At 44.0% G+C, this 11,838-nt stretch overlaps 1 protein-coding gene across 2 annotated transcripts; it reads right to left on the reverse strand.

The window, feature by feature from the left end:
- Positions 1-32: 32 nt before the first annotated feature.
- On the reverse strand, positions 33-10,557 carry brd10 (bromodomain containing 10). Of its 2 annotated transcripts, none has more exons than XM_026297435.2 (10): positions 9,891-10,557; positions 8,682-9,457; positions 8,152-8,352; positions 6,461-8,064; positions 6,224-6,282; positions 5,959-6,048; positions 5,700-5,815; positions 5,291-5,511; positions 3,131-5,185; positions 33-2,705 (listed from the first exon to the last, which is right to left on the reverse strand). In XM_026297435.2, exons 2-10 carry the CDS (start codon positions 9,377-9,379, stop codon positions 706-708), a joined length of 7,044 nt encoding a protein of 2,347 aa, XP_026153220.1. In that variant the 5' UTR covers positions 9,380-9,457; positions 9,891-10,557; the 3' UTR covers positions 33-705. The 2 variants fall into 2 exon arrangements, with proteins under 2 accessions (XP_026153220.1, XP_026153218.1); XM_026297433.2 differs by having other exon boundaries at positions 9,587-10,557.
- Positions 10,558-11,838: the final 1,281 nt, after the last annotated feature.

Consider the following 11,838-nt stretch of genomic DNA (forward strand, 5'->3'; position numbering starts at 1 on the left):
TGCATTGTTTATTTCCGTGCAGTAATGTCCACATTTATTGAACAATGAAAATGTACCTAGTAAATATTTTGGAAAAAATCTATATGGTAAAAATAAATAAATGTGACTTCAAAACATTTTACATGGGCTCAAACATGTAGTACAAATTCATCTATTTATATCTAAAATGTAGTTTTCAAAAGGTTACTAGTTGAACAAAATGACAACATAACAGAATCTCGATACTGACAGTTGTATTGTTCAAACTGACATAAAACAGAGCAGGTTGTACCAATGAATAGTATCTCATTTATTACTTCTTGAAGCAGTATCTAATCCCACTGAAAAGTATTACAAAAGCATTGAAATGAATTTTTCTACCCTCCCATTCTACTGATTTATTACAACAGTGTCATTACTGGCCATGAAATAAAAAAGGGAAAGTCAAGAGTATTTAACATTCATCCGTGGGCAACCAAAAAATGTTTTCACTTAAGAAAACATCACAGTATATATTTCCAATATGTTTGATTAAGTTGCCTATAAGATGATCTAACCAGAGGGTAAAAACTACTGCATCCTAAATGCAAGTTACGAGTTAAACTACAGCTACAGAGCAGTCCGTTAAGTAATCCCAGGATTACTACAAGCGATGTGTATGAGCCGTGCAAAAACTAAGCAGTTGAAAAGTGGTGCCTGAGTTTTCACATAGCTCACTTAATTGGTTCACTTTGTGTCTGCCTGTGAAGGCTGTAATGAGGAATCATGTATGTGTAGTGCTCTAGTGGAACTGTTAGGGGAAACCACCAGTGCATCCAGTGGTTTGGGGCAGGCAGTCAGCTCTGCTGGATTAACCTGACACTGAACTGTGCTCAAAACAGCACCATCAGGACTAATTAGTAGCTTGGAAGCTACACTGGTATGAATACCTAAGGTTGAGGTCTGTAGAGAGTGCTTTCCAAGTGCTTGATTAGTCATAATGTCAGGTGGGTGGATGGCTTTGTTTATCTTGATCGATGGGACTGATTGAGCTGGAGTGATTATTACAGTGCTGCTGGATGGGGATGCTGTCACCACATGTCCTGTTTCAACGGTGGTGGCAGTGTTTCCGATCGGTGGAACCGTAGCAATGGGGAGTGTCTGCATCCTAGACACAGTGCTTACAATTGGCGGGACTGCCACTGTTGGCAATACTTGTGTTCGTGTGCCAGCAAGCACTGGTTGCATGATGGCGGGCACCTGTTTTTTGATTGATGTGTTGCCTAGTCCCGTATGCAGTAAAGCCTGTGATAGAGAAGTAGAGGGCGACACAATTCTTACTGCTGTCTGCTGTGGTTGTATTCCTGGGCCAGGGGCTGTCACTGAAACCACCTGAGGGCCAGGGAGAGAAGAATGCAAAGGGTTGCCTGCTACCACAGGAGCTCCAGCTGAGGAGAGCGGTCCTGGAAGTGCCATGACAGGACTGGGTAGAGCAACAGCTGATGGGCTGGGTAAAACAGGCAAGGATGACAGAGGTGCTGATAATAGGGGCAAGGGAGAAATGCTGGATGAACATTCAGACTGCATGGGTGTACCTGCAGTTAACTTGATTGTAGCTGGTAGTGAACATAGAGTAGGTACATTAGTTACTACTGGAGAAACTAGGGCTGGTACACTGCCTAATCTTGACAAAGATGACACTGGAGTGGGTGTACCTACAGGTGGTGTTGCAAAGTTACCAGCCCGTGCAGCTTCCAACCTAGGCAGAGCAGATACTACATTTGTTTTACTGGCTAACAATGTTGAGCCACGGCAAGGCGTTTCTGTTAATTGGACTGGCATACCGCTGGGATTGTTTGTTGACAATGACAGGCCAACAGCAGGTTTATTTGGTACATAAGGAGAACTTGTGGGTTGTACACCAGGCAGTGAAGGTGGACAATGGGGTAAACCTGGTGCTCGAGGGGCTACAATGGCATGGCTTACGCCTTGGGAAGGTACTGATGATCCAGTGCTCGTAGCACTGACAGTAGGCACTTGTTGTGATGCAGGGCTAGAGAAAATAAGGACATGGCTACCTGCACCCAAACCCTGGGGAGGAACTACAAAGCATGCGTTGTTAAGGAGAATCTGTGTTCCAGCAGCAAGGGGCATAGAGGTGTTGATGACTACCCTCTGCTGGACTGTACCAGTAGCAGAGATGAACGGGATGCTGCTGTTTTTTGCTGGGGAGATGGATGTTTGTGTTTTATTGAAAGCAAGTTGAGAGGACATTAAGAAGGAAGGGGTTTGCCCACCAATGCCACTTTGGATATTTGAGGACTGACGGACAAGAGCAGGAGTGGAGGTTTGGGCTGGGCAGCTCTGCATGGTAGAAGTTACCTGAGCAGGAGATGTACTGGACGGTAAACTCACAGGTATACCAAGGTCCTTCTTGATCATGTTTCCTGCAGGCAGAGGAGCAGCAGTAGATGTGGTTACGGAGGAGCCCGTTTGAGAGATCACGGTGAAGGAAGGGATACCTCGAGGCTGAGAGCTCGTGGTCAAAGAACCATGACAGGCAGGCTGGGCAGAACAGCTTGTAATGGTATTTGAACATGTGACCAGGACCGGTCCAGTAGCTGGGGCAGCAGTTGGACAGTCTGTATCTGAGAGAGACACCGGCATACTCTTTGAAGGGGAAGGTGACAGGGCACCAATATTCTGTCCAATGGTGGTTGTTTTCCCTGGCAACTGGATTTGAACCCCTGGAGACACAAAGATATTTTACACAAGAACCCAAAAATGATAATGGGACTATATTTGTGCATCACTATTACAGCTTTCATGTTGGCAAGCTGTCTTCCTTAACCACGCCACAGACATACTTCTATGGTTCTAATCAAATCCTTGTTTTGTTTTTCCTGCACTTAATAGCCAAGAAGATCAGCATGGGCAAATTTTACACCTTACTCATGACCTGCACCTAAACAATTATTCATGAGCTTGAAAAATGGGAAGACTTGGTCTCACATTATATTCAGCAGCACCAAAAAACATGTTACCCCAATTTGCTGCTACATTGTCTACATGTACAAAATAATTATGTATCACAATTACCAAAACTTACTGAATCAAACATCACAAAACAGATATGAAAATTCCAGTAAATAATCACATCACACAAACTGACCTGAGGGTACAGTGATGTTCTTGACCTTATCCAATGCTTCTGAGTTACCACAGCCAAAAGGTTGGCCTGGGCTTAATCCCATCTTCAGAGTCTGGCTTAATAATGAAGTGGTCAGTAGCTGTCCACTTGCCCCTGATGCTATTCCCTGGTTTGGAATAATTCCCACAGAAGTGGTGGATGATGGTGCTGTGGACTGGCTGATGAACAGGACTTCTGAACTAGGAAGTGATTTTGTCAAAGAAGGTGTGCCTTTTGATAAGGCTACATTTGAGGTGGTGGAGGAAGAGGGGGTAACCAAGATGAATTTAGTAATTGGGGATCTCTCATCTGTGCTGGCCCGTTTCACACCAGTCCTGCTGATGATGTCTGGTTGTGTGAAAACCTGGGGAACACCACAATTACTCAACGATGGGACAACAACAGTGTTTTTTACTAATGAGGCCTGGAAATGGGAACCAGCAGCAGCTGTTTGCGTTAGCTGGCCAATCTTGGTTGCAACTGTAGAACAGGCTGGGGTGCTGGAGCCTGGGCTTAAAGCAACAGTAGGGACTGCAGTCTGGTTTCCTGGCCCTGTCACTGTAATACTACCAGTGGCTTCACTAAACATGGGAGTTGTGACAGTAGAAAGGGACTTTATTACTGACGGAACCTGCTTGTGAGGTTGGGTCACTGAGGTACTTGTCACAACAGGGTTTGTGCAAAGGGGAGTGTGAGAAGGAGCAGAGGGAGAAAGAGGCTGTGATGTCTTGGATATAAGGAAGGCTTTAAACTGAGGTGAGATGGTGATGACTGGACTAGTCGGCAAAGAACCCAGGCCACTGTTTTCTGAAGATGTCTGGACTTTGACGATTCCCGTGTTACCTCCTCTAGTTGTTACCAGGATGGACTGTGAGTCACGGATACAAACAGTCTTAAGCTCCTGTTTAGGATCTGTAGATTTAATAGGCTCAGTAGAAACTGCACTGGAAGGATTTATGATAGGTGAGGGGTTTGGTGTGACACATTGTGGTGTGCTAGCTTGGGGACCGCAGACTTGTGCCCCTTTGTACCTTGTTGTCTTTGGGGCCCCCTGTTGGTGATGAAGTGAAAAAGAAGGAGGGGTTGTATTCACTGTCTTTGCATCTTTTAGGGGAGCCACTTGCTGAACAGGGATTCTGTTTTCAGGAATGGTGAACCCAGGCACATTGGTGGACATATATAAGGGGCTGGCCACTTTAGATACTGGGACCTGAATACTCTTAGACTGTTGTTGATTTAAAGAAGATGCCTTTTCCTCTGTTTTGTGAATAAGAAGGTTAGGGGGCAGAATCACCACTTGTTGCACAATCTTTTCTCCAACGTTCTGGTCCACTACAGGATGAACAGAGATCTTTACTGGGCTGATGTCTTTCCTTACAGGGTGATCCAGCCCCTCAGGTACCTTGTAGACCGCTTGTACAGGACTTTTTGGTAGAGTCAAGTTTGGTTTGTCCTGTGGTGATTTAGAACCAGCTGTCATCACTGTGGCCATTCCTGGCTGTACTTGCATCTGTTGTATTCCCTGTGGCTGCATTTGTTGTGAGTTCTGATGTGAACTGGATAGAGTACTTTGTGCTTTTGAAGGTTTTGTGGTAGCCACTGCAGAGACTGGCAGGGAGACCAGGGACCCTTTGCTCTGTTTCTCTGCATTGTTAACACCTAGGCAATCAGCAGGCCGTTTCATTAAGGTCACTTTGTTTCCCACACTCTTAGCCAAAAGGGTGGGGATGGGCGTATAGCCCTTAGGTAGTCCAGTGGTGGGGTGAAGGATGGTGGGTCTAGGGGACAGTGAAGTCTGCGCTGGGAACCTTGCTGACCATGATGAGTTTGAATCCCTGGGTTGATTTGATGGGAGCAGTTCATATCTAGAATGTAGACCAGAGTCACTGGTAGAAATTACATTACTGCTGCCAGTCTGAGCAGATTTCAGAGTAACATCTTTCTCTGTGCTGGCTAAAGGGGCCTTTAGGTGGTTTGGAGATACATAGGTCACCATTGTTTCTCCAGCAGAGTCAGCCACAAGCTCCCTGTTGCTTGCTGAAAACAAAACAGATGCCTGTCAGAGATGTAGATCCATATTTAGAACCCAGAAATTTTAGTAATTTATATGTTACTCTGCAATACAGAAAATTCATTCTTTACCTCCACTCCAAAGACCTCTGGGAACTATATGTTCCAGGTCTTCCTCCTCTGATCTTCTGTAATGATATGACAGCAAGCAGGCCTCTTTCCCCATTTCCCTGTCTTCCTCATCATCATCGTCGTCATCATCTGATGATGATGATGAAATGCACTCTTCACGCACAAAGTTATTGTACTCTGGATGCTTCTTGAAATCGTCAAATTCCTTTTTCAAGCGAAGCCTGACATATAAAAGAAAAAAAGAGAGGAGAAATTTCTTTATAATTTAGCACTGACAATAAAGAGCAGTTTAGTCAAAGGTACACTTATTATGCTTTAGGTTAGTCAGCTGAGCCTAAGTATTACTATCAGGACAAAACTTTTACTAAAAACAGTACTTATGTAGACCCAGATGTCAAATGGGCTGTACCTGTTCCTTTGGTAAGCCTTCACAAGTTTGGGTTCCCAGGGTGAAAGCTCATTCAGTAGTCTAATTAGAGTGCTGTGGAGGTCTTTAACAGCTTCTCTCCTGTAATACCACCGGCCCTGCCATTTAAACATATAAGGGAATGCATAGTCAAGTCCCCAACATTAAGATGTCAGAACTACATGAGCACTTTGTACTCTCCACCAGACAGCTCTGGAGAATGTGAGTAAATTCTCTCGACAAAACCATGATTTTCACCTACCAATCGCTTTTTGGTGCTCTCTAGGTCATCAAGTTCATCTTCAGTCTTACTGATCAGCTCTCGCAACTCTTCAAGACTGGTGCATACCAGCTACAGATGAAACATAAACCAAGTAAGCAAATTTCAATTCTTTAAAAAAGAGGTAGAACAGAGATGAGGCTTCCATCGAGGCTATAAAATTGCTCTGAAATAATAATAAAAAAAATAGATTTAAGAAAACACCATTATCATAGAGTACTGTATATTTTAGCATAATTGTGATTACCTTAAATGATGGTTCAGCTGGAGGTTCATCTTTTTTCTTTGAAGTTTCAAGCTTTTTTTCTGTCAAAAAATAATAAGAGGGTCAGTGGACCAACATGTTCTAATTGAAAAAAATAAACTGCACAATAAAACAAATTTAGAAAATATATTCCAGTGCAATTACTACACACTTATAAATACACACTGGACATGATAGCAAATGCTAATTGAATGACAACATCACTAAGCTTGAGCTTACCTGATTTATATTTTTTCTTCTTGTCTTTTCTCTTTACAGTCCGCACTGCAGACTTGGCAGCCTCTGCTGGGGACAGCCTCATCCTGTCCACATGCTGGAGTTGCTTGTGCTCTCCTTTCAACCTCAGCAGCTGTTCGCTCCCTCTCTTTTTCTTTCGCTTCTTTTTTTTAGTCCAGATTTTGTCATTTAACCTCTCTTCACTTGAATTTTGAGTGCTCTCAGAAGAAAACTGTGTTCCTAGTCCTAATGTGCTACAGCAGCAGTCATGGTCCTCAGATTGAACATCACTGTATTTTCTTTTAAAACATTCCAAACAGGAAGATCCATGGTGTCCCTCACTGGGACTATCTCCCTCCATTTTGAGCCCCACTGCTGAGGGGGCCAGATTCACTGAGCGAGCAGGGGATCTTCCTGTGTAGCTGTGCTCCCCTACACTCAGACAGGGCTCCTGTGTCTCTGCTTTAATGATGCGCATAGAGCCTGATGACAAACACAGCTCCTGTTTTAATGTGAGTTTCTTGGATTGATGCTCCAACTCTACAGTCTCTTCCTTCACATTCATTTTCACACAACTACCTTCAACAGGATTAGTTTGTGAAAGGGATAAGTAGTTAGTGTGTATTTTTAAGTCAAATTTAGAGTCTTCACTGGAGTCTCCATCAGAAGAACCCGATTCAGACCCCTCCTTCTTCGGTGACCACAATTTGAACATTTTTTTATCTTCCTCTTCATCCACATTTTCACTTTTGAAAACCACTAATATTTCCTCTTTCTCTTTCCCCAAAGCATCAGACTCTACTGTGTCCATGGAACACACCCTGTTACTTGTATTCCTTTCATCCTTCATTCCATCTGACTCGTCACCCTCCGTCCCAGGCTCTATTTCAACCCTTTTGACCCATATTGAAGGGAAGGGAAAAGCTGGGGGTGTGCTAGGGCTCTGGCAGTAAATCCTCAGGTCTGCCCCACAGAAATGTGGGAAATGTATATAGCCATTCTCCTTGCTGTCATAACCCAAAATAGACTCTCTACATTCATGAATGGGCTGAGCTAGCACAGCATCCTGCACATCCTTCTGTGTCTCATACACATGATCACATAGCCCCTTCAGAAGCCATACTCGCTGGTAGAAGGGGAGCAAATGAAAAGGTTTGTCCTCCAAAGGACTCATCTCCCCAAGGATGCTGAAAAACTGATGGCAGAGTCCCAGCTGTTCAGCCCGACCTGGCTGATCACGGGAGGAACCAACAGCTCGATACCAGCCCATGACTCGCTGCCTGAGCTCTGACTCCCAGCGACGGTAAGGAAGAGCAGGTCGACGGTGCAGAGTGGCTCTCCGCTGGGGTGGGGACAGTAAGGAAGACATTATTTTGGAAAGAAGGAGGCTGCAGCGTGGCATCAGCAAACAACGCTCCAGCTCATAAAATACAATCTCTGGTAGATTAAGGGCAGTCTGAGCTAGGCAAAGAAAGTGTCCTATAGCAGGGAGTTCCCAAAGGGTTCCCACAGTCTGGGGGGAAGCCTGTGACAGCAAGGTCTGCTCCCACTCTTCCACCTCTTTAGCAGACATTTCCTCTGCCTCTTTCTTCTCAAGCTCACGTTGCCTGAAAAGTCACATTGTTGGTTTGTTAATTTTCTTTAAATTGATTGAGGACATCAATTGTTCACCTTCCCTCTCACATATTACTCACCTTTTCTCCTCTTTAGCTTTCTGTTGCTCTTCCAGCCTTAGGGTCTGAACCATGATAGACTCATGTCCACCAACAGTGATGGTAGCCAGGCTTCGTGGTGCAAGTCTCCTCCTTGTGGAGGTGCCCCCTGAACCTCGCTCCTCCTCAGCACCAAAACGTCCTTTAGAAGTTACTGCCAAGGTTGTCTTCTCTCGCAGTGGCCTTGTTTGACAGATACAAAAAATAAGATTAAATTTTCTACTGCTTCTACTAATAATAATAATAATAATTCATATTTTATACACCTTTATGTTAATGCCATGTACAAACGTTGGCTATTAAAAAAGTAATTATACTACTCTATTTCAAAAAATGTATCTATTAAATATTTGTAAGGTAATAACCTTTCCAGAAAAACATTTGTTGCACACATTACCTTATTACATCCAGAACATAGAAAACACCATTTGAGACCTCTGAGGCTGTAGCTCCAAAATGCTTTTGAGCATTTGCCAGCCAAGGAAATTGCTCTACAATGTAATTATGTTTACCTGGATAGCAATGTAAGCTTTTGCTCCAGCATTATTTCCAGCTTTTGAGCTTGTTTGGAGAGCCAGTGGTCCACCCCATGGTAACGATAACAGTTTTCCAACATCAGCCTGAAGTCTGCAACAAACTCTGTTATGGTCTCATACTCTTTGTTGATGAACTTTTCCTCCATTCTCTGCAAGCACATTGACTGCCTGAGCTGTGCCTGACCCCGGCCCAGGACTCCACCAATACCATGCTGGGCCTCCTGGTGGCCCATGGGATGGAGGAATGGGCTGGTGACCCCTTTGTGCTTGTCCAAAAGAAAACCAGTGAATATCCTATAAGCTTGTTGGACTTCATAGTTCATATCCTCCTCAAAGGTACTGCTGTTGGTGGAAATGCAGACCTCAGGCAGAGAAAGGTCACTGTTAGAAAACTCTGACATGCCATCAGTGCTCAGAGTAAGGTGGTCACCCTCAGCACTAACATCCGCACTGTCACCAGGACAGTGTAATGCTACCATAGTCTCACCTTCAAAGGTGCCATTACAAAGCCCATCCTCACCCATTACCAGGTCAGTGCCACTGTTCACCAGTTTGGACTGTAAAGACATGACGTCTGAGCTGAACTGCTGTAGGACTGTGTCTTGGTCTGTCACAGTCAAGTCTGGGCTGTGAAACAGTAGACGGCTAGAAGATGATGTGATTTGCTCTGTCATATCCTGAACTCATAACAGGTGTCACCTATGGTGGACTTTGACAACAGTGCTCCGACATAGTTTTGATGCATGGGGAAACTGGAGGAAACAAATAAACAGTGCTTATTAAACAAGCGTGAGGTCCAAAAGAAATGACAGCAGAATGAGTTCATACATCTCTAGGCTAAGTTTGCAGACAGTATAATTCATCTCATGACATGCGCTCACATTATTATATGATGAATGTTTCCCTCGTGTGAATATCTCCAAATCACAAACTGATGAACTTACTTTATCTACCTTCCTGATCTCTGCAAACTTTTCCTTCTCACTGAATCAGTGGTTCGCTAGCCTGAAGTTAAACTGCTAACAACAAGCTAGCTAACGGTAGTTAAAACAACAGTAAGTAAACAAAGTTTGATCCGCTTGCTCATATAGATATCGGCAGTGCACGGCCGTGTCCTGATCACCTGCAAAATAAGACCAAAGCAAAAACGACCAGAGGCAGAGCTTGGCTTTTTCAACAACATACCTCGACGAGACAAGACAGCTTTTAGCAAGCTTAGCAGCCACGACAGCTTGCTAGCTGGGTTAGCTTGCTATTGTCTCCAAAGTGGGGCCTGCAATTGCTGCGTTCGCTGCCCATAATGAAAATTTTGTAGCAAATAAATGTCGAGCAGATAAAAAGTTATGCAGACATCTCATGTCGTCAGCGCACAGAGTGATGTCAGCGACAACAAGCTGGCTAAAGGAGCATTAGCCGGAGTAACAGTAGCTGTTTGTCCGATAATGCATAACAGTTCATTATCACTAGCCATCCAGCTAAGCTAGGTTTACAAGTTGACAGGTACTTTGTCACACGTAAAAATTCGAGGTTCACTTCAGAAACAAAATTGTGCCTTGTGCCAGATTTCCCCCGAGCCCTGAGTGGTTACAAAAACCCAATAGCCGTCTACTCTGGCTTGCTTGAAGACTACTGAACCGTCCACTCCACTTCCACCCTGCGTGAGCCCGATGCAAATGTGCGCAGCCTGACGTAGCTAACGGGTCGCGTGTTACACCAAATTGTTATTTTGGTTTTGCAGGAAACGCGGACATACACTCACTTAGTATTGTATTATAAACCTTTTGTTATTATATCTACCATTGTCACTGAAAGAGGAACACTCGAAACAGCTGTCATTAAAAAAGGAAACACTGAATATTATCGACAAGGCTAGCGTGCACAACAACGAATCACCAGTATCAGGCTATTTAAATATCCATTCATAACTTGAACGCCAAAGTGTATTTCACTTGACGTACAGTTGGTACTGTGACATGCAGCGTGAACTTGAGCCGCAAGCTTGTGTCCTTTTAACCGCTAGATGTCGCTAGACACTAATGTATGATGGAGATGAGCGTCTTTACATCAATGACAGAGGCCTTGATGGGGCAAAAGGGCTTTGATTTGCCCTTTGTTTGGCCTCTCAGGTAGTCCTCAACCTTGAGATTTAAACTCACACTAAAGGCTCCACCAAATGGTTAGTCTGCTTATATGTAATGGTGTGTGTCAACCCTCACGCAAAAGTCAGGCTTTGCAAACTGCCTGGGTGAAATTTGTGCCTGACAGACTACTATCTGGACATGGGAGCCCCATTCACTGTGTTTGGGCTGATGTTTGCAGGCCCACAGTGCAGGTATTAGAGTTGTTTACTACCACAGTGGTGTGGTAAACACTGTCCCTCAGCCTGTCAAACAGCAGTTATTGTTTTATTTCATAGCCATGTATCTTATTTCATATTAGCAAAAGACAGAAGATGCAGCAGGCGAGCAGATATTCTCCTAAACTGGCATGTCTTGCCGGTGGCACATCGACAATGTCTCCAGCTGGGACAGCTGTTAATTAAGCAGTTATGCCACATGAGGCTTGTGCTTTACAGTAATTTTTTAACAGGTTTTGTCAGATGGGGTGTGTGTGTGTGTGTGGGGGGGGGGGGGGGGGGGGGGTTCAGTCCCAAATAGGCTCAATAATAAAAAAAAAATTCTGTTGTGCATTGCAGTGGTGTGCACAAATTCTCTAAGGGGCACATAGTCAGGACCATATAATGGGCTGCCAATGGAGACTCTAATATACAATCAGTGTAGCGCTGTCCAAAACATAAAAACATAACCTTTATAATGTTCAGTGTTGTTGAAACCATGTTAGACAGATGTTCATGCAACTGTATTTATTATTTTAGAAGGCCTTTGTGGCGTTGTATGTCTTATAATAACAGGTGTTTCTTATTTTTTTCCAATACATTTATATAAGTGAGGTCTTTGAATAATGGCGCACAGTTCAACAACAACAAACTATAGTCCCTGCTGCCAAAATGACCACACAGCTGAGGTGCGCGGTGAACTGACAGGTGAACAGGAAGAATTCACATAACATATAGAAAATCTTGAACTGCCCCCACACAGTAGAACCACAACAACAGGGGGCTGCTGCTGTTTTA

The sequence above is a fragment of the Mastacembelus armatus genome, chromosome 12, assembly GCF_900324485.2.
Source record: "Mastacembelus armatus chromosome 12, fMasArm1.2, whole genome shotgun sequence".
Taxonomy (NCBI): Eukaryota; Metazoa; Chordata; class Actinopteri; order Synbranchiformes; family Mastacembelidae; genus Mastacembelus; species Mastacembelus armatus.

What these genes read in the sequence shown, in the direction of transcription:
- brd10 (XM_026297435.2), bottom strand. Translation starts at nt 9,379, where the DNA reads ATGACAGAGCAAATCACATCATCTTCTAGCCGTCTACTGTTTCACAGC. An exon ending in AAGCTTACATTGCTATCCAG is followed by an intron (nt 8,353 to 8,681) that starts GTAAACATAATT and finishes CTGTCAAACAAG; the next exon opens with GCCACTGCGAGAGAAGACAA. An exon ending in AAGGCTTACCAAAGGAACAG is followed by an intron (nt 5,512 to 5,699) that starts GTACAGCCCATT and finishes TTTATATGTCAG; the next exon opens with GCTTCGCTTGAAAAAGGAAT.